The 22,440-nt window shown below is 42.5% G+C and overlaps 1 protein-coding gene across 1 annotated transcript; it reads left to right on the top strand.

Annotated features, from left to right (window-relative positions):
• Nucleotides 1-6,029: 6,029 nt before the first annotated feature.
• On the top strand, nt 6,030-17,055 carry Olah (oleoyl-ACP hydrolase). The gene is made up of 8 exons (XM_069990300.1): nt 6,030-6,101; nt 7,515-7,547; nt 9,122-9,252; nt 12,500-12,638; nt 12,966-13,065; nt 15,180-15,352; nt 16,491-16,573; nt 16,913-17,055. The coding sequence occupies exons 2-8, from the start codon at nt 7,516-7,518 to the stop codon at nt 17,053-17,055; spliced, it is 801 nt and encodes a 266-aa protein (XP_069846401.1). The 5' UTR covers nt 6,030-6,101; nt 7,515.
• Nucleotides 17,056-22,440: the final 5,385 nt, after the last annotated feature.

The following is a 22,440-nucleotide window of genomic DNA, read 5'->3' on the forward strand; positions in this document are numbered from 1 at the left end:
AGTCCTTAGCTGGGTTCAGCAAAGAGAAGCCAGCGCAGGTGGGCGGAGCACTTCCATAAAGCTGCCTGTGGTGGACAGATGGACTGATTTGACCTTGACAACAAAATAAGGGACTGCAAGTTCAATGAATAGTCTCTGGCCAGAGAAACAAGGTCAAACACTTAAGTTTCTTCATTTCCAGTGGTTCCTGGTATTTCCAGCTGAGTGGACATCTTTCTGTGACCAATGGGTGCCACGCCACCTTCTGCGGAGTCTGCGTGAGAGATTGTGTTGGACAAAGAGCTTCAAGGAAGCATGCCCCCAGGAAGGGGGTGTTGGTTCAAGGCTTCCCATACACTTGGCTGCACCTTTATAGCCTCTACCTTTATTCTTACTATATTCTTCTTGGCTGTACATTCGTTGTCTTTATTCTCATTTTGGCTATTTTTCCATTGATCCGTGAACAGAGCATGTTGTATTTTTCCAGTCCAATAGAGATGGCTTCTCTAAAGTAATAAAGACTAAGGCCAAAGATTAAATGTGGGCAATCCCCCAATCAATCTATCATCTGATGTGACGTTGCCTCCAGAAACTCCTACAACTTCACAAGCGGTTTTGCAGCTCATAAATAGTAAATATAAAGACTTAAAATTTCTAGATATGTCTAATAGACAAAATCAATAAACTAAACTAAGTTAGAAAGAGTTATCCCAGTAGTTTAGAGAGTTCTAAAAAGAAGGGACCTCTGATTATAAAAGAAAAAGAAAGATTCTCCCAACGGTTATGATTAAGTTTAGTCCAACTTACATTATAGGGAATAGATGGTGTTTTCAAACAAAATATAAAGTTAGTAACATATTTCCTAAACCAACCAAGAACCATTTCCTTATACAGGAGCTTATAAAGATGAAATTAGTTGGATAAAATTAAAAAGAGTATAATGTAAGTACAGCCCTGTCTTAGGTTTGTTAATTATTAAACATAAAAAAGGCTGAATAGATGACGTATTCTATTAAACAATATGCTAGACTTGTTTCGCACCACTTAGCTTAAACAGTTGGTGGGATAGTCATTAATTTTCATGTAATTCATCAATGCTTTGCCTTTAAAAAATTGATTACGTGCTTAAATAAACAAAGAATCTATGTCACAATCACACACTGTATAAAAATGTTAATTCTCCTCAATAAAGATACACTCAGATGCAACTCTTTTGAGTCTGTGTCTGTTTGTCACTTCGCCGACTCCTTTGCCCACCTATCCCAAGATCCCTGTCCCGTCGGTCCCAGTGCTCCGGCCGAGCTGGTCCGTCGCAAAGAAATGTATATATCACCCAATGTGGAAGAAATAACTGTATTGCAAAGTTCACAGAACTCATAAATGTTATAGACCATGATAGACAATTTGCCCCATGAATGTTAGAATGTGTTTGTGACTTTAACTAAGCATCACTATCCCACAATACTGTGAAATTTGGGAAATTATGTAATCACCTAATCACAATAAAGAATTTGAAAAAAAAAAGAAAAAAAAAGAATAAGCAGGGGCTGGGGATGTGGTTTAGTGGTAGAATGCTTACAGAGCGTGCATGAAGCCCTAGATTTGATTCCTCAGTACCATATAAACAGAAAAAGCTGAAGGTGGTGCTGTGGCTCAAATGGTAGAGTGCTAATCTTGAGCAAAAGAAGCTCAGGCACAGTGACCAGGCCCTGAGTTTAAGCCCCAGGACTGTAAAATATTTCTATACACACACACACACACACACACACACACACACACACACACATATGAACAGACACACAAGGGTTATGGGAGATTTCATCAAGGCGATTTACTTTTGTGCAAAAAGGTGCAATGCCATTACCCTACCCAGAGCTAGGTAGGCACATGATGCAGGGCAGTTTCCTAGGCTTTTATCCCAATCCAAGCTGTCTCTCCTCCTCCTCCTCAAGGAGTTAGGCTCATATTTCTAAGTACAATTGATTACCAAGGTTTAAAAGGGGGCCTTTTTTTTTTTTGGTTGGTAATGGGGCTTGAACTCTGGGCCCGAACACTGTCCCTTGGCTCTTCAGCTAAAGGCGAGTGCTCTACCACTTGAGCCACAGCGCCACTTCCGGTATTCTGGTGGTTAATTGGAGGTAAGAGTCTCATGGACTTTCCTGCCCAAGCTGGCTTTGAACTGTGATTCTCAGATCTCAGCCTCCTGAATAGCTAGGATGACAGGCGTGAGCCACTGGCACCAGGCTCTGGAGACCTTTATCTGTGAGTTTTGCTTCAGTGTTAGTTTCATTAAGAGCCACAGGGGAATGTGGCCTCAGGTTCCCAGGTTACTCTACAGAGCTTGTGTGTTGGCTCCCGTCAAGGTGTCTTATGTCTCTTCCTAAGGCTGCCTCATTTATCTCCAAACAGATTTGAGGACTCAGGAAAAATTAGCTGAAACTTCCTCTCTGGCCTGGGACTGGGTGTTCTGGTTATCCTGCCTGAGAGGAAAATTGGAACAGCAGAAGAGCAGTGATAAATTGGCCCTGGCACACAGCCATCCCTCACCTCCAACCCCATAAGGAAGCCCAATGGGGAGGGAACAGAAAGGAGTTGGGGATTTCAACTTGAGCTCCACCCTGGTCTCAGCAGCACCAATAGCAGCAGCATCCTAGGCCCTGCCCACTCCCTGCTTCAAGTTGACAGGGCCAGGGCTTTGGGACCAAGTGGGTTGTGGCCACGCCCCCTCAGACCACAACCGGTGCTTTTGTAGATCCCCAAGGCAGAGAGACCAGTGAAAGAAGACCTGAATCCCTGGTCAGTAGATGGAAATCACACGCTGGCTGCAAGGAGCGATCTGGAGTTGTAAACAGAGAAATTAGAAGACCAGGTAAATGCAAAGCGCCTTAATCATAGACACTGCGTGATTTAGATTCTTTTGACCCAACCAAGGTGTTATCTCAACCTGGGTACCAGAAGCTGTGCTCTTCACTTTTGTGAATTTGTCAGCAACTTTGGCTCAGAAATATGCACAGGTGAGTGTCGACCTCCAGATAGGCAAGGCAAAGCCTGGAAGGCTTGGAATTCTGCCTGATGAACCATATGGTGTTAAGAGTCGTAGGTAAGGAGTGGCGGGAGATATTTTTATTAAAAAAATTTTGAAGATGGGCTGGGAAGGTGGCTCAGTGGTAGAGCACTTGCCTTGCATGCCTGAGGCCCTGGGTTCGATTCCTCAGCACCACATTAGCAAAAAAAGGAAAAAAAAGCCGGAAGTGGCGCTGTGGTAGAGCGCTAGCCTTGAGCTGAAGAGCTGAGGGACAGCGCCCAGGCCCAGAGTTCAGGCCCCACGACCGGACCCCCCCCCCCCAATTTTTTTTTTTGAAGAGAAGACAGAGTGTGTCTAAACTCTACCGCAAAATGCCTGCAGGAGAATGATGACCTTTTAGGTTTTTAGAGCTTTAAACACTAGTACCGTAGTGAGCCCAAACTCCTGCAAACATTCTTACAGGTTGACTGAAATCATAGCTCCTAGAAAATTGTTTTTTTTTTTAAATATCTCCCTGTAGGATTGTGCAGTCAGTGACTTTTGAAATAAAGATCTGGTCCACTGCCTGGGATTGTGTCTTGTTGCAGAGACTATGGGTGTACACCCTGCAGACCCTGTGTGGGGTACATGTGGGGTACATGAATGCGTACATGTGAATTTACAGATGGAATCAAAAAGAAGACATTGAGTTTAGATAAACTGGTCAGAGGCAGGCCTCTGGAACAGGAGTGGAGACTTCTTATATGTCCTCCCATGTTAACACTGTATTCCAGTTAGTTTCCCCTCGTTTTCATGCTCCCTGTCCTCACAACAAAAAAATCCCTAATAGGTTTCCTTGTTCCATTTTCATAGTTACAAATCATCTATGTTAACAGTATTTGGCCTTCTTCTTCTTTCCCTATCAGCCCAACCCTCTGAAGTTGCTACCCACCATGCCCCCACCCCCATCATTCCCCTAAAAACCAACAGCTTTCATTGAGTTTCTCTGTGTTCTCACATATACTTGTAATGAATTACAAAGCTATTCACCCTCATTTCTTCTTCCCTTCTTCTCCTCAGTATTTCCTTAGTTTGATTTATGTCCTATGTTTAACCATAGAAATAATTGTGTATATGGATATGCATATACATATATGTGTATATCCATGAAAAAAAATATATATATGTCTTTTCAATCTAGCTTCCACAACAGTTTGCCTTTTGAATTTGGCTTGTTTTACTCAATATGACGGCATTTAATTGTATCCATTGTCCTGAAAATGACATATTGGGACCTATCAGAAAACCACACGGACACACAGACACACAGGCATGTAGAACAAAGAAAGGTTTATTGCCAGCAAAACAACTGACAAGGCCACTTCTCACAGGAGAAGAAGTACCAGGGAGGCAGGGCTTTGGTGTGGATATGTAGGCAAATGGCCTAGGATTCATGGCAGCTGCCCAAGTAATAGATAAGGTGCCTGCAGCTATCCAGACTGAAGGTCACTTTAAGGGAGGTCCTGTTACCTTTTTTGGTTGTAACTGACCCAATGGAGTGTCATCTCAAGGTAAGCGGAAAGGAGGCCGATTTTTTTTACTGCCTGTACCAAATGGGCCTAGTGACGAACTCTGGGAAGGGGCCTACCAGATCCTGGGAAAGGAGAATGCTAAGCTCTGGGAAAGGAGCGCATTGGATTAACAACAAAAGTTTTGTTTGTTGGTTGGTTGGTTGGTTGCTTGGTTAGTCATGGGGCCTGAACTCTGGGCCTGGGTGCTATCCCTCAGCTCTTCAGCTCAAGGCTACCACTTGAACCATAGCTCCACTGCCAGATGATTTTCAGAGTGCCCTCCTACCATAAGTGGTCAGACTCCCAAACTCTGAAATAGCATAAATACTGCAATAATGGAATTTACTACTCAATTTTATCAGAAACATTTCTATGTCATCCCTTGTCATCTGCCTCTCGTAGACATAGATGGTCCCAAAATCTATTTCTGCTCTCCAGACTCAAAAGCCGGGAACTTCCTAGGAATCTTTATTGAGGCAGCCTGTACATACTCAAAGCCTTTCTTTAAATCTGTCCTTTCTCTTGTCTTTCAGCGAATGACACCCATGTGTACCTGCAAACCGAACCCAGAAGAGTAGAAATAATCTTTTTCTCTCCTCTCCCCACACTTTTCAGATAGGATAAGTTACAAATTCTATTGAGTCCATGGTGGAAAGTAGCCATGGAAACCAGCCCTTCCTTTTCACTCCTAGTACCTCTTCCTTAGTATGTGTTAAGGTTTGAATATGAGTTGTCTCTCCACAAACTTGATAATAGGGGTCTTGACCTCCAGATGATGGTTTTTGGGGGAAGTGATTGGAGACCGAAAACTCTAAGTAACAAATGAATTCCTTGATCGTATTTATAGTAAAATGGTCCTATTGAGAGGTGTTAACAATAAGAGGCAAGGTATAAAGTTGTAGAATAGATTGGAAAGATGATTTTTTTGTTGTTGTTGTTATAGGGCGTGAATACAGGGCCTAGGCGCTGTCCCTGAGCTCTTTTGCTGGAGGCTAGCACTCTACTACTTTGAGTCACAGCACCACATCCTGTTTCTCTGGTGGTTAATTGGAGATAAGAATCTCATGGACTTTCCTGCCTGGGCTGGCTTTGAACCACAATCCTCACATCTCAGCCTCCTGAGTAGCTAAGATTTCAGGCATGAGTCATCAGTGCCCAGCTAGAAAGATGACTCTTGCCACCTTCCCCTTCTCTATACTATTTCCTAGCTGCCATGAGGTGAATAACTACTCCATCATAGCCTTCTACCATGAAGTACTGCTTTCCCATAGGCCAGAAATATGGAACCAATTTCCATGTATTAAAACCAGGAACCAGAATAAACCTTCCTCCTTCAGTTTGTTTTCCTTGTCTACTTATCACAGGGACCAGAAGTGATTCACATAGCAAATTGATGGGCTATATTAAGAGAGTCAAGAGCAGAGTCTCCTAGACCACCCTGCTTGAGCTTGCCTTCTGGGCGCACTGTCTGCCAAGGCTGCCAGTTTCTGCATTAAAGTTACCACCGAGAAGAAAAGACACTTCCTCACGGATTCAGTGAACACCAAGTGAGTTAGCACAAGTGAGCATACTGAGAATTAATGATGGCTCTAAGCCATTGGTGTTGTACTGGTAAGGTTCCAGGGAACAAATGCAAGTCTTTCTGCTCTGTACAAAGTGTAGCCTGGAGCATGGCTTGGGATCCAAGAAAGAATTCTGAGAATCACAACTGATACAGTAAACTGTGGCCTTAAAATAATTACAAGACATTTAAAAGTATCTTTTTTTTTTTTTTTTGTCAGTTATGGGGCTTGAACTCTGGGCCTGAACGTTGTCCCTGAACTCTTCAGCTCAATGTTAGTGCCCTAACACTTGAGCCACAACACCACTTCCAGTTTTCTGGTGGTTTATTGGAGATAAGAGTCTCATGGTCTTTCCTGCCCAGGCTGGCTTTGAACCACAATCCTCAGATCTCAGTCTCCTGAGTAGCTAGGATAACAGACGTGAGCCACTGGCTCCCAGCAGTAAAAAATCTTTATACATTTTACATCCTTTTTTTTTTTTTTCTTTGTCAGTCATGGGGGCTGAACTCTGGGCCTGGGTGCTGTCCCTCAGCTCTTCAGCACCCAACCACTTGAGCCACAACTCCACTTCCGGCTTTTTCCCCCTGTTTATGTGGTGCTGAGGAATCAAACCCAGGGCCTCATGCATGCAAGGCAAGCGCTCTACCACTGAGCCACCTTCCCAGCCCCCAAAACTAAGATTTCTATTTTAAAAATAAGTATCCTGCTGGGCGCTGGTGGCACATGCCTGTAATCCTAGCTATTCAGGAGACTGAGATCTGAGGATAGTGGTTCAAAGCCAGCCCGGGCAAAAAAGTCTGTGAAACTCTTATCTCCAATAAACCACCAGAAAACGGGAAGGGGAACTGTATGTAGCTCAAGTGGTAGAGTCTTGCCTTGAGCTGTAGAGCTGAGGGACAGCACTCAGGCTCAGAGTTCAAGCCCCAAGACTGACAAAAAAAAAAGTATCCTCCAGCTCCAGTTTTCTAACAGATAATTTGTTTGTTGAGCAGCAGCATCTATTCAGTTGCAAATGTTTAGAAAAAGTTGCACACTACCTAAATTCCATTTGTGCACCTTACCTAAAAGTCTTGTGAGTAGAGTCACTGACCACTGATCTAATATGAACTAATACAAGACCATCACTCCTTACCTTCATTATACCAGTTATATTGTCTCTATTCTCCTTCTTCTTCTCCTGCCTACATCTTTTCCTCTTTTTTCCTCCTCTCCTTTTCCCTCTTTCCTCTTTGTAAAAGCACAAGACAGACCAGTTGACCTAGTCACCAAATCTAAAAGAAATATAGTCACTCCTCTGTGAACGCAAAGTTAATTGGAGCATATTATCCAAATAAGAATTTAATTTAACATTGACTCAACAAGTTTCTAATACTAACACTTTGGCAACATTTCTTACAGCATGGAGAGAAAAGACCAAGCTGGGAGAACCAGGTAAGCCATGTCTCCTGTCACCAATCTCTTTCCCACATTCTAGAAAGTCCAGTACCCTGCCTGTGTACAATTGCCCTATCAGATGGAAAGACGTTTTTCACAGAAGCCTATATGGTTGGTCATTGCCATTAGTGCGATGTATTATAAGTAGCTAGACACTGAAAAATGAGAATGACTTGATGGTGTTTGTAAAGTGAAATCACCCATCGCTGTCTTTAAAGGGGGAAGGCAAGGTTCAATTCGGACACTAAAACAAGAGAATAGGTTCCGGTTTGGACTCTAATCCAAAGCTTTCCAATTATGGCCTCCATGTCCCACCACTTAATAGCCTAATTCTAGTTTGATCCTGAGAATAGTGGGCGTGAGGGATAGTAGGAGAGGAGCTCATAAAAAAATCGCCAGTATTGTGTTCTGCCTGTTGGTGACTGAATGTCTCTGAGCTTCAGTTTTCTTTTGTTGCCTGAACCATGGTGAACATTTTTGATACTTTTTGCTGTTGTGTGGTTGGTCATAGGGCTTGAACTCAGAGTCTGGGCTCTGTCCCTGCATTCTTTGGTTCAAGGCTAGTGCTCTACCATTTTGAGCCACAGCTCCACTTCCAGTTTTTAAGGGGTTAATTGGAGATAAAAGTCTCACAGAGACTTTTCTGCCCTGGCTGGCTTTGAACTGCAATTTTCAGATCCCAGCCTCCTGAGTAGCTAGGATTACAGGTGTAGTCATTTGGTGCCTGGCTTATTCTTGATACCCTTTATCATCCGAACTAACTTGTAAGGAAGACTCCAGAATTCTGTTCAATTTATATTGGCTGATGTTTCATGTTAAGGGATCTATTTGAAGATTTGAACTTAGATCTCCTTGTTTCGGTAGCCTGGAATCTCATTATTATTCTAGATCTATCTAGATCTATATTGTTCTACATTAGTATCTATATTAATATTATATATTCTATGTTAAATTGTTTCTCTGGTCAACTCTAAAGTCATAGAATCCTATTACTTCAATAAAAAATAAAAAAGGAAGCTGAGTACCAGTTGCTACTTTAATCCTAGCTACTCAGGTGGCTGAGATCTCAGGATTCGAAGCCAACCTGGGCAAAAAGTCCATGAGAATCTTGTCTCCAATTAAACACCAAAAAGCCAAAAGTGGAGATGTAGCTCAAAGCTGGCACTTTGAGCATAAAAGCCAAGTAAGACCTTGAGGCCCTAAGCTCAAGCCCCAGTATAGGCACAATTGTTTTTAAGATTTCCATTTAAGCACAACTGAGCCAGGCAACAGTGGCTCATGCCTGTAATCCTTGCTACTCAAGAGGCTGAAATCTGAGGATTTCAGAAGGAGCAGGAAAGTCTGGGAGACTCTTATCTCCAATTGATCACAGAAAAAGCTCAAAGTAGAGCTGTGGTTCAAGTGTTAGAGCACTAGCCTTGAGCAGAAAAGGTTGCTCAGAGACAGCACCCAGGCCCGGAGTTCAAGTGCCAGGCCTGGCAAATACAAAAAACAGCACCATTTAATTTGATATTGAGTATTGAATTAATATGAATATTTGAATCTTAAACACACTTGTATTTTCTTCCTAGGAATGAAAAAGTTTTGAACTGCTTAATTCAAAGGCCTAATGCAATTTTTAAGCTGATTTGCTTTCCCTGGGCAGGAGGTGGCTCTAATCATTTTGCCAGATGGGGCCAAAAGATGTCTGATCTATTGGAAGGTATGTTACTTTTTTATTTTTTGCCAGTCCTGGGACTAGAACTCAGGGTTTGGGCACCATTCCTAAGCTTCTTTTTGCTCAAGGCTAGCACTCTACCACATGAGCCACAGCACCACTTCCAGCTTTTTCTGTATATGTGGTACTGAGGAATCGAACCCAGGGCTTGATGCATGCTATGCAAGCACTCTACCACTAAGCCACATTCTCAGACCTGTTACCCTTTTTTTAAATCATCATTTAAGCAATTTATAAATTCAGATGACAAGCATGTAAAGGAATTTGAGTTTATTGAATTTCTTAGATTTGTAGATTTATCATTCTTTCTAAATTTGGAAACATTTCTCCATCATTTTGTCTTCAAAAACTTTCTGCCTCCTTCTTCTGAGATGTTCAAGTTTTTAAGCTCCTTTCTCTCTATGTTTATATTAGTACCTATGACTGCCTTTTTAGGACCTTTTTTCTTCGATTTCTTGAGTCATAACACCTGAATTGTTATCTTAAAGTATTGCAAAACTAAAGAAAAAGCTTCTTGCCGGGCACCAGTGGGCTCATACCTATAATCCTACCTACTCAGGAGGCTGAGATCTGAGGATCATGGTTCAAAGCCAGCTTTGGGCAGGAAAGTCCATGAGACTCTAATGTCCAATTAACCCCTGGAAAACCGGAACTGGCACTGTAGTTTAAAGCGGTAAGGAGTGCTAGCTTTAAGTAAAAAGCTTAGGGACAGTGCCCAGGCTCTGAGCTCAAGCCTTACTGCTGAAAAAAAGTTTCTTCAGGGGTGTTCTCTTCATATTTTTATTTCAATGTTTTATTTTACACAAAGGCTTTATTTTTATTCAACTAGGTTTTATTAATATGACATTTCCATGCATACATACAGTGTACTTGGATTATATCTCCCCTCCCCCCACTAGCTTTTCTTATTCCTCTCTCCCTCCTTCACTTTCCACATCCCTAAAAGTCCCCCTTTTACTTTGGTGTCTTCCTCACTACACCTAAACTTCACCGATGAGAGAGAACATGTGATATTTATCTTTTTGAGTCTGGCTTATTTCACTTAATACAATGATCGCCGTTTCATCTATTTTCCTGTGAATGACAAAATGCCATCTTTCTTTATGGCAGAATCAGAACATTCTGAATGTAAGAAGTATAAGAAGTTATGCGCCATGTTTGCCAGATTCGTGACACGTCTAGTGAGTGTTGATTAGATGCTAGACATCATGAATTTGGGGGGGATGTATTCCTTTGAAGTGTGTTAGGTTTCACTCTAGCAATCTGTTATTTATGGTCAGCTTGGTTCTTGATTCTGGAAAGACATTTAACAGGAGATGATGTCATTGCTTCTTAACTGATACTGCCTGGGATGGTACCAACTCAGGCTCATTTTGAGTTATTTTTATCAGCTTCACCTTCCTTAGACTGCCAAAGTAATATAAATAAATTTCAAATTTGCCTAAACATGAGACTTTGACATAAGAATTGAAAGGCAGGTGGGCACCAGTATCTCATATATGCCCAGTCCAGGCAAAGTCCATGAAACTCCTTCTCCAAAAGAATCAATAAGCAAAAAGCCAGACTGGAGGCAGAGGTCAGTGGTTCAGTGTCAGCTAGCTAAGCAAGGAACCCAAACAAATGTGAGACCTTTAGTTCAAACTTTAGTACCAGCCAAAAAAATTAAAATTAAAATTGGACTTTCCCGACATCCAGAGTCTAGGAAAACCCAAAAAGTTTTTGTTCTTTCCCATTACTATTGAGGATATATTTACTTTTCCTAGTCTACTTTTTCATAAGGATTTTAGAGCTTGAATCTTCTTTGTTTTACATAAATGGACTCAGTTGTAGCTCTCAAATTTAACACATTCTAAAGCTTTTTCCTCACTCTCTTGGTCACAACTTAATGTCTTATTTTTCTGAAATAGGCAACGGTTGCCAAGGTAGCTGTTTCATTTGTATATAGTACCCCTGTAATTTTCAGCCTCCTGGGTAGCTAGGATTACAGGAATGAGCTACCAGTGCCCAGTTCTATTGTTTTTTCGTTGGTCATGGGGCTTGAACTCTGGGCCTGAATGCTGTCCCTCAGCTCTTCAGCTTAAGGAAGTGCTCTTCCACTTGAACCACAGCGCCACTTCCGTTTTTCTGGTGGTTAATTGAAGATAAGAGTCTCACGGACATTCCTGCTTGGGCTGGCTTTGAGCAGTGATTCTCAGATCTCAGCCTCCTGAGTAACTGGGATCACAGGTGTGAACCGCCAGTGCCCAGCTCTATTGGTTTTCTTATCAACAAATTCTACAATGTTGCTGGATGCTGATTGCCCAAGCCTGTAATTCTAACTATTCAGGACGCTGAGCTCTGAGGATCAGGGTTTGAAGCCAGCTTGGGCAGTAAAGTCTGAAAGTGGAGCTGTAGCTCAATTGGTAGAGCACTAACTAGCCTTGAACATAAAAAAACTCTGAGACGGCACCCAGGCCCTGAATTTAAGTCCCAGGACTGCCCTCTCCCCCTGCCCACCCAACCCAATCTAAAATGTTTACCTTGGGGTTGGGGATTTAGCTGAATGGATTTAGCTCAATTGGGGATTTTCCTCAGGCAAGTGCAAGGCCGAGTTTGGTCCTCAGTGCTGGAAAAAAAAAAGCTATAATGTTTAACTCACCTGTACTTATTATTTAATTCTTTGAAAACATTCATATTATGTTAATATAAGACCTTTTAAAAGATCCTCAAAGCTGGGCGCTGGTGGCTCATACCTGTAATCTTAGCTACTCAGGAGGCTGAGATCTGAGGATTGAGGTTCAAAGCCAGCCCAGGCAGGAAAGTCCATGAGACTCTTACCTCCAATAAACCTCTCAGAAAACCAGATGTAGTGTTGTGGCTCAACTGGTAGAACATTAGCCTTGAGCTGAGGAGCTAAGGGACAGCATTCAGGCTCAGAGTTCAAGCCCCATGACTGACAAAAAAGAAATAAAAGAGTGGGGGCTGGGAAGGTAGCTCAGTGGTAGAACACTTGCTTTGCATGCATGAGGCCCTGGTTCGATTCCTCAGCACCACATAAGCAGAAAAAAGCTGTAAGTGGCTCTGTGGCTCAAGTGGTAGAGCACTAGCCTCGAGCTGAAGAGCTGAGGGACAGCGCCCAGGCCTAGAGTTCAGGCCCCACGACTGCACGACTGAAGGGGAAAAAAAAAAAAAAAAAAGATCCTCAGTATCTTATTCATTATCTGCCTGTGTAAATGTGTTTCTGAATCTCCAGTGCATGCTGTAAGACTTGCTGGAAGAGAAAGTCGTCTTGATGAGCAATTTGCCAGTGACATACACCAGCAAGTGGATGAAATTATTGACGCTCTGCTGCCAATCATTCATGATAAATCATTTGCATTTTTTGGCCACAGGTATTTATATTTTGTTTTAAAAGATAACTGGATGGGGCTGGGAAGGTGGCTCAGTGGTAGAGCGCTTGCCTTGCATACATGAGGCCCTGGGTTCAATTCCTTAGCACCACATAAGCAAAAAGAAAAAAGCCGGAAGTGGTGCTGTGGCTCAAGTGGTAGAGCGTTAACCTTGAGCTGAAGAGCTGAGGGATAGCGCCCAGGCCCAGAGTTCAGGCCCCACGACCGGACCCCCCTCCCCCCAAAAAAGATAACTGGATGCCGGGCACCGGTGGGTCATGCCTGTTCTTGCTGAACAGATATCATTGTGATTGTCTTTCCCTCTTTTAGTTTTGGATCCAGTGTAGCTGTTTTGTGTGCACTGCGCTTAAAAGAAAAATACAATGTAGAACCAGTGCATATGTTCTTGTCAAGTGCAACTCCTTTCCATGTAAGTCATTTCATTTTTTTTTTCAGGAGAGGGGAGTGAGGGTGAGGGAAATGGTGAAATAAAAATTAGAAGCTAGGTGTTGGTGGCTTATGCCTGTAATTCTAGCTACTCAGGAGACTGAGATTTAAGGATAGCCATTCAAAGCCAACCTAGGCAGGAAAATCCGTGACACTCTTATGTCCAGTAAACCAACAAAAATTTGGAAGTGCAAATGTATCAGTGACACTCACAAGACATTATGTTGGTGATGAACTGTACAACTTGTGGGTGAGGTTAGTGGTAGACTGCTTGCCTAGCATGCATGAAGCCCTGGGTTTGATTTCTCAATACCACATAAACAGAAAAATCCAGAAGTGGTGTGTGGTTCAAGTGCTAGAGTGCCAGCCTTTAGCAAAAGAAGCTCAAAGATGATTTCCAGGCCCTGAGTTCAAACCCAAAGACAGGCAAGAAAGAATAGAAAGAGAGAGAGAGAGAGAGAGAGAGAGAGAGAGAGAGAGAGAGAGAGAGAAGAAGGAAGGAAGGAAGGAAGGAAGGAAGGAAGAAAGAGGAGGAATGAGAGGGAAAGAGGGAACAGCTTCTAAACAAAAGGAAAGAAATGTAAACATCACTGATGTGGAATAAATAATTATATTGTCAAAGCTCATAGAATTCACAAATTTTATAGAGCATGATAATGACAATTTGCCTTGTGAAGGTTAAACTGTGTTTGTGACTTTAACTAAGTATCACCATCCCACAATACTGTGAAATCTGTGAAATTTATGTAATTGCTTCAATTTAAAAAAAAAAGAAAGAAAAGAAAAGTGAGAGAAGGGATGGATTTGTATTCATGTACTGTTTTGTAGAATGGGAACTTCTTTGTACAACTACTTAAAGATAATAATAATAATATAAATAAAATAAAAGGAAATAAAATAAGAATAAAATAAGAGGAGAAAGAAGGAAAGGAAGGAGGGAAGGAAGGAAGGAGGGAAGGCAGGCAGGCAGGCAGGCAGGCAGGCAGGCAGGCAGGCAGGCAGGCAGGCAGAAGCATGACTCCAGGCTGAATGGTGGCCTTGGGCCTACTTATTTACCAATGTGCAAGTGTTAGTTTCCAGTGCTATATTCCTTGCTCTCTTGAATGTTCCATCCCTCCTGTAGTCAATGAGATAAGGGGAGAAACATGATGACTTTGCCTGAGTCCTCACATGGGGAAATGGGGCATGAAAGAGACAGAAGAGCAAGAAAGAATACAACAAATAATGTCTTAAAAAAAACTTGTGTAACTAGAAAGCATCTTGGTTAGTTTCTGAGCTAAAATCATACCTGTGAACATATGTGTCAGTTCCTTTACACAACCAGAGCCAGGAAAAGAATCCTTAAAATTTCCAAAGGAAATAGTGATATCAAACTTTTCAAACCATGTGTGAGTGTGTGTGTGTGTGTGTGTGTGTGTGTGTGTGTGTGTGTGTGTGTGTGTGTGTGTGTGTGTGTGTGTGTGTGTGTGTGTGTGTGTGTGTGTGTGTGTGTGTGTGTACTGGTTGCTGTTCTTTCAAGGCTAGCACACTACCACTTGAGCCACAGCTCCATTTCTGGCTCTTTTAGTAATTAATTGGAGATGAGTATCATGGACTTTCCTTCCTGGGCTGGCTTCAAACTGCAAACCTCATAACTAGGATTATAGATGTGAGCCACCTGTGCCCAGCTCATGGAATTACTCTAAATTTCTAACCCAGCTCGCTCTGTGATCTCTGATATTCTTTCTCTTCCTCCTCCTTTTCCCTCCCTTTCCTCCTCCTCTTCCTCCTCCTCCCCCTCCCCCCCTCCCTCCTTTTTCTGATACTAGGTCTTGAACTTAGGGCCTAAACATTGTCCTTTAGCTTTTTTGCTTGGGGCTGGTGCTCTACTACTGAGCCACATCTCCAATTCCAACATTTTTCATTGAAGATAAGAGTCTCATGAACTTTTCTCTCTGGGCTGGCTTTGAACCACGATCCTCAGATCTCAGTTTCCTGAGTAGCTAGGATGACAGACATGAGCCACCAATGCCATTTTTTCTTGCTCTCTCTGACTGCTTTAAGTTGAAGACTGAGGGTGTTTTCTGAAATATCAGATCTGTTTGTTAATGTTTCCAGTCAAGCTACTGGCAGGCTCAATTTCTCCACATGAATCAACTGTCAGAAGAACAAGTTAAACATCGTCTTCTGGAGCTTGGAGGCACCCCCAACAATATCATTGGTAACAAAGACCTTATGGACCAATGGTTGCCCATGATACGGGCAGATATAAACAATCTTAAAAATAGCAAGTAAGTACAGTAACAGAGACAGGTTTTGTTTGTGCGCTGTGTATTGAGATGTATATTGAGAGTTCACAGAGGCTACCTGTCTAAGAACATAATATTCTTGGATTTCATTTCCTTTGAGGCTGTGATATTCATACTAACCTACTGTGGAGCTTGAGCACACACTGTATTGATAAAAGATGACGAGCACACAGCCTGGGCCGAAAAAAGTCTGTGAGACTCTGATCTCCAATAAAATACTCAGAAAAGGCCAGAATGGTGCTGTGGCTCAAGTGGTAGAGGACTAGCTTTGAGCCCAAAGAGGCCCAAGAACAGCAGCCAGGCCCTGAGTTCAAGCCCCAGGACTGACCAAAAAACCCCAACAAACAGAACATGACTCGCACATATTTTGAGAGATATACAGATAAATATAGATAGATGATTTATCACAGTTTTACTTATTAAATAAGTTAATTAATACCAATGTGCATCCTAGAGGAATTGCAAATAGTAAGCTACCAATTTTTGTGTAGATCTCATATCCTTAACCTTGACCATTTCCCCTCCCACTTCTTGTCCAGTGCTCTCAGGTCACTGTGTTTCTCCTCACTGGATTCTGAGCTAGGAGATCCTTTCTGGGGTAAAGAAAAAAACTAAAAATACTACTTACAACAAGCTTGACTGCCATCTTCTTGTTCCCCATGCATTGTAGAACTTACATAATGTTGGGAAATAGCCTCAATCACAAGTGAGCAAAATTCTGATAGGGAGAAGTAGTGATGGGTTAAAAAAGAAAAGAATTTGTCTGGGCACTGGTGGCTCACGCCTATAATTCTAGCTACTCAGGAGGCTGAGACCTGAGGATCATGGTGATTCTCTTATCTCCAATTAACCACCAGAAAACTGGTAGTGGCACTGTGGCTCAAGTGGTAGAGTGCTCTCTTTGAGCTGAAGAGCTCAGGGACAGTGCTCTGGCACAGAGTGCAAGCCCTGTGATCGACAAAACAAAAAGAAAAAAAAAAGAAAAAAATATGTGTTTCTGGAACCATTCAAAGGGGGAAGTGGTGAGGTCATCCTGTGTTTCCTTTCACTGAAGTTATAACGTGAAAGGATGCTGGGATTTTGTGTGAAAAATCACAAAAATGACCCTTTATATTTACAGTGTGGATACATCCTCTGTGAAGACACAATCCTGTGATTTTACCTGTTTTATTGGATCCAATGACATATCAAAGGATATGGAAGGTAAAATCATTGTTATAGTTTGTTTTGTTGAACTAAGTGTTTGATGGTTTGTAGCAAATGTCCACTAGGACTCACTACCAATAAGTGGATAATGGAGTCCAGGTTTTATGTAGTTTAAATGAATTGCTGTTGGTTTCATCTGACACAAAAGGATCTGGGAAATAGTTCTGTATACTTATAGGTCTTAGAGAAATTAAAAAATATAGGATACAGAACCTGAGACCTTGGAGGTAATACATGTCTAGGTATCAGCTCTGAATGATCTAGTAATGATCAAGTCAATCTTCAGCTGTACTTCATAAATGACATTTGTTATTAAATAAAAATCTTCATTTTTAGCTTGGAAAGATGTTACCAGTGGAAACTTCGACCTTTATGTCCTGCCTGGAGGTCATTTCCATCTTGTGGATCCTGCTAATGAAGACTTTATCCATAAATGTATAACAAAGTGTCTAGAACTCTCATCCTTAAATCTTAGCTAGTTTTCCTGTTGGTTTTGTAACAGACAAAATGATCACACAATGCTCTTCTTGGTTATTCAAATAGTAGTTCATTAGTTTTAGTCAGAGATTGTAAATTTTTTTACTATTGGGGGAATTTGTTACATTCTGATGTACTTCTTTATTCCAGGGGCTGTGGGCAGACAGGCAGGTAAAACATACTTCTGGAAGGGTCCTTTATTAGAATCTAATCTCCCTCTCATTTGTGAGGCATTTACCAATAAGCTTGATAATTTATCTATTTTTTTCCTTTCAAGTTTCTTGCTTGCTTGCTTGCTGTCCCTGAGTTCTTTCATTCAAACCTTGCACTCTACCACTTTGAGTCATGGCTCCACTTCTGGTGATTAATTGGAGATAAGAGTCTCACAGACTTCCCTGCCTGGGCTAGCTTTGTACTATCATCAATGGAGATGGTACAATATGGGGTCTTGAACTCAGGACTTCACATCCTCCTTCAGTTTTTGTGCTCACAACTAGGGGGTCTGCATCTTTTAATAAAGCATTAATTATATTTTCTTATTAAATGGCACTCCTGTATATTTTTTAAAATTAGGCAAGCTTTAAACCACAGTATATCAGGTACAGGCTAGCCTGTGTGGTAGAGAGTAGTCAAGCATATGGCAAAGACTCAGCCTTACTCTGAAATAACTTGATGTAGGGAGAAAGCAAAGTAGCGACAGACCACAAAGAATGAAGAGAAAATGAAAAGCAGGAATAGGGAGGATTGGATGATCAACACAATGGCAGAGCGCCTCCCAATGAGATCCCCTGATGCCTACGGCAGGGAACAAAGAGCCACTGTGTTCACCGGAGCTGTCTGACCCTTGAACTCTTGTCAATTCCCATCCTGAGTCTGATTATTGCAATTCACTTCCACCATTTTCCTTCTTTCTCACAGATCTTTACAATAAAGTCCACTGCTTAATGTGATTGATGTTTCTTCCTTACAGCCTACACTGCTTAGAATTGTATACTAAAACATTAACTTTTTTTTGGGGGGGGGGTCCAGTCATGGGGCCTGAACTCTGGGCCTGGATGCTGTGCCTCAGCTCTTCTCCCTCAGCTCTTCAGCTCAAGGCTAGCACTCTACCACTTGAGCCACAGCGCCACTTCCGGCTTTTTTTTTCTTTTTGCTTATGTGGTGCTGAGGAATCGAACCCAGGGCCTCGAGCATGCAAGGCAAGCGCTCTACCACTGAGCCACCTTCCCAGCCCCTAAAACATTAACTTTTGAAGCATCAATATGTGTACAATCCTTAAACCTCAATTCCTGGTTTTGTCACCATCTCAAAGTAACGTTATGTAGGTTCTTAGTAGCTAAGATTAAGAAAAGCATATACAAGAAACATTTTCCAGAATTTATCTCACTTTTTAACAAAGTACAAATAATACAAAATGAACTATTGGGAGGTTTTTTAAGTTAGACTTCACATAATAAACTTGACTTCGAAATAGCCTTGAACCTAGTCAACGGTTCATGCCTATAATTCTGTCTACTCAGGAGGCTGAGATCTAAGGATTACAGTTCAAAGCCGGTACTCCCAGGAAAGTCTGTGAGACTCTTAACTCCAATTAACTAACAAAAAGCCAGAAGTGGTCAAGTGCTAGCCTTGAGTGAAAAAGCTGAGGGAGAGCACCAAGACCTTGAGCTCAAGAGACAGACAGACAGACAGACAGACAGACAGACAGACAGACAGACAGACAGACACACACACACACACACACACACACACACACACACACACACACACACACACACACACACACACACACACACACACACACACATGATCTAGCTAATGCTCTCCCAGATGAGCTATTTTGGCTCCAAGAGAATCTAGCTTCCTAAAAACTGACTTGATTGATAAGGAATCAACTTTGTCTTTTAATTAAACGTGGCACAAATACAGATTCATGCAATTGTAAGAACTAATACAGGGATCCTAGTATACTTTTTTTTTGTTGCTGGTCCTGGGGCTTGAACTCAAGGCCTGAGTGCTGTCTCAGCTCAAGGCTACTAGTGCTCTAGTACTGGAGCCACACCTCTACATCTAGCTTTTTTGGTAACTTATTGGAGATAAGAGTCTTATGGACTTTCCTGCTTGGGCTCTTTGAACTGCGATCCTCAGATCTCAGCCTCCTGAGTAGCTATGCTCATGGACACAAGGCACTGGTGCCTGGCTCCATTATAGCTTTATATCCTTGTCCAAACTATAGTGTAATATTTCACCTAAGGTATTGACTGCTACAGACAAGATGCAGAATATTCTAAGACCACAGGGGAGAGTCCTGTGTTGCCATTTCTGACTGAGATGTAAGTTGAATTGCATAGCATTGCTATGCTTTGGGTCTTAGTTGTCCCTTTATGACCATATGTTCAAGTCTTCTGTCTCCAGCCTGTGGCACTGGAGGGAGGTGTGGCCTAGTGGGTCATTGGTGGGGGATGGAGTGCTCTTGAAGGGGTTATTACCAGCCCATACTTTCCTTTCTCTCCTTTCCTGGCTAAAATGAGGTGAGTAGCATCCTCTCTCCATGATTCTCAGCCTCACTGTAGTCTGAAGACAAAAGGATCACATGAGTATAGACTGACCATTCCAAAATTTTCAGCCCAGGCAAGCCTGTCCTAAGATTGTTTAGCATTGGTATTCTGTCACAGCAGTGGGAAACTGAGTCACAGAATCACATTTTCAGATTGTTTTTTTGTATCCCACATAATTTTCTGGAAATTCTTCTCGTACACATAGAAGGTGTTTTGTTGTTGTTGTTCTTTTTCTAAGCATGTAGAGTTTATTTTTCTTTTAAGCAAAGCCAAGTCAGTCTTCCATACCAACCCTGAACTCAGATGCAGGGAAGAAAGAGGTAAACTGCGTGGGGGGAAGTGGGAAGGGAGAGATTTTTATTCTGAGATCTCAAGTAGGTTTTGTTTTTGTTTTTGTTGGTTGTAGGGCTTGAACTCTGGGTCTGGGCACTGTCGCTCAGCTCTTCAGCTCAAGGCAAGCACTCTACCACTTGAGCCATAGTGCCACTTCCGGTTTTCTAGTGGCTTATTGGAGATAAGGGTCTCCAGGCACTTTACTGCCTGGACTGGCTTTGAACCATGATCTTCAGATCTCAGCTTCCTGAGTAGCTAGGATTACAGGTGTGAGCCACCAGCGCCTGGCTCAAGTAGGTTTTAGTAGTTAATATGGGATTATCTTCTTTCAAAGAACTTTTGAACTGTCAAAAGACTGAATGGTGGGCAGTATTATATCCTAGACTACAAATGAACACAGGAACACAGCAGTGGCATAATTTATCACTTGATAACTCTCCCCCCCCCCCCCCTGCCGCCCACTGTTACTGGGTACTGAAGCACTAACTCAGAGCTTCACATTCTTTTTTTGGGGGGGAGGGGGGGCCGGTCATGGGGCCTGAACTCTGGGCCTGGGCACTGTCCCTCAGCTCTTCAGCTCAAGGCTAGCACTCTACCACTTGAGCCACAGCTCCACTTCTGGCTTTTTTTCCTGCTTATGTGGTGCTGAGGAATCGAACCCAGGGCCTCATGCATGCAAGGCAAGTGCTCTACCACTAAGCCACCTTCCCAGCCCAGAGCTTCACATTCTTTTTCAGCTTGTTTGCTCACATCTGGCACTGTACCACTTGAGCCATACCTTATTTCTGGATTTATGCTAGGTAATTGGAGGTATGAGCCTCTTGGATTTCTCTGTGAGCTAGCTTCAAACTGAGATCCTCAGATCTCAGCCTCCTGAGTAGCTAAGATTATAGGTTTGAGCCACCAGAACCCAGCATTACATTTTAGTGGTCTATTTATCTCATACATAAAAGTTTTCAGAAAAAAATAGCTATTTCATGGTGTGGGCTTTTCTTTCTTTGAAGAGCCATAGATAAAACATATTTCGTCTTTCCATTTCTTTTTTCTCTTTTTTCTTTCTTTCCTTTTCTTCCTTCATTCTTTCTCTCCCCTTTTCCCCTTTTCTTTTCTTTTCTTTTCTTTTCTTTCCTTTCTTTCTATCATGGTACTAAGGATGGAACTCAGGGCCTTGTACATCCCAGGCAAGCAGACTACTGCCTCATAGGTATCTTAGAAAACCACTTCAGCTTATTTGTGCTATATAGCATTCGTTTATTTTAATAGCATGTAATCCTTGCAAAAACTCGGTGGAAGTAACACTTTTTTACTTCTACAGGTAAGGCTTGACAACACTGACTCACTTTACTAGTAAGTACAGACAAGGCTTAACAGGTTAAGAAATGTCCCTGGGCTGGGAAGGTGGCTCAGTGGTAGAGCGCTTGCCTTGCATGCATGAGGCCCTGGGTTCGATTCCTCAGCACCACATAAGCAGAAAAAAAGCCGGAAGTGGGGCTGTGGCTCAAAAAAATAAAGACCAAAAAAATAAAGAAAGAAAGAAAAGAAATGTTCCCAAGTCATCTAATAGGAAGTCATGGGGTAAGGAGTGGAATCAGGAATACCTGTCCCTTCAAGGTGGTCAGAGGCGTCATCTTGCTATTGATTCCTTTGTTTTCTGAGGCAGTGTCTCACTATGTATGCCAGGTTGGTTTCACACTTGTGACCCTCCTATCTCAACCTCCTGAGTGCTGGGACAACAGACATGTATCACTACACTCAGATCCCATTCGTGTGTGTGTGTGTGTGTGTGTGTGTGTGTGTGTGTGTGTGTGTGTGTGTGTGTGTGTGTGTGTGTGTGTGTGTGTGTGTGTGTGTGTGTGTGTGTGTGTGTGTGTGTGTGTGTGTGTGTATGCGCCAATCCTTTTGAACTCAGACCTAGGCACTGTCTCTTGAGATTTTTTTTTTTTTGGTCCAGTTGTGGAGCCTGAACTCTGGGCCTGGGCGCTGTCCCTCAGCTCTTCAGCTCAAGGCTAGTGCCCTACCACTTGAGCCACAGCGCCACTTCCGGCTTTTTTCTTATGTGGTGCTGAGGAATTGAACCCAGGGCCTCAGGCATGCAAGGCAAGCGCTCTACCACTGAGCCACCTTCCCAGCCCCATCTTGAGACTTTTTTTGCTCAAGATAAGAATCTCATGGGCTTGCTGGGCACTGGTGGCTCACGCCTGTAATTCTAACTACTACTACTCAGGAGGCTGAGATTTGAGAATCACAGTTCAAAGCTAGCTGGGGCAGGAAAGTCCATGAGATTCTACTCTTCAATTAACCACCAAAAAACCAGAAGTGGAGCTGTGGCTCAAAGTAGTAGAGCACTGGCTTTGAACACAATCACTCAGAGACAGAGTTCAGACCCTGAGTTCAAGTCTCACAGCCACCAAGAAAAAAAAGAAGATATAGAAGAGTCTGATGGACTTTTCTGCCTGGGCTGGTTTTGGACTGTGATCCTCAGAACTCAGCCTCCTA

The sequence above is a fragment of the Dipodomys merriami genome, unplaced genomic scaffold (assembly GCF_024711535.1).
Source record: "Dipodomys merriami isolate MVZ:Mamm:240054 unplaced genomic scaffold, mDipMer1.0.p SCAF_4, whole genome shotgun sequence".
NCBI classification, from domain to species: domain Eukaryota; kingdom Metazoa; phylum Chordata; class Mammalia; order Rodentia; family Heteromyidae; genus Dipodomys; species Dipodomys merriami.

Coding starts and splice junctions, on each gene's coding strand:
- Olah (XM_069990300.1), top strand. CDS start 7,516: ATGGAGAGAAAAGACCAAGCTGGGAGAACCAG. Junction 13,066..15,179: donor CAAGTGCAACTCCTTTCCAT/GTAAGTCATTTC, acceptor TAATGTTTCCAG/TCAAGCTACTGGCAGGCTCA. Junction 16,574..16,912: donor CATATCAAAGGATATGGAAG/GTAAAATCATTG, acceptor CTTCATTTTTAG/CTTGGAAAGATGTTACCAGT.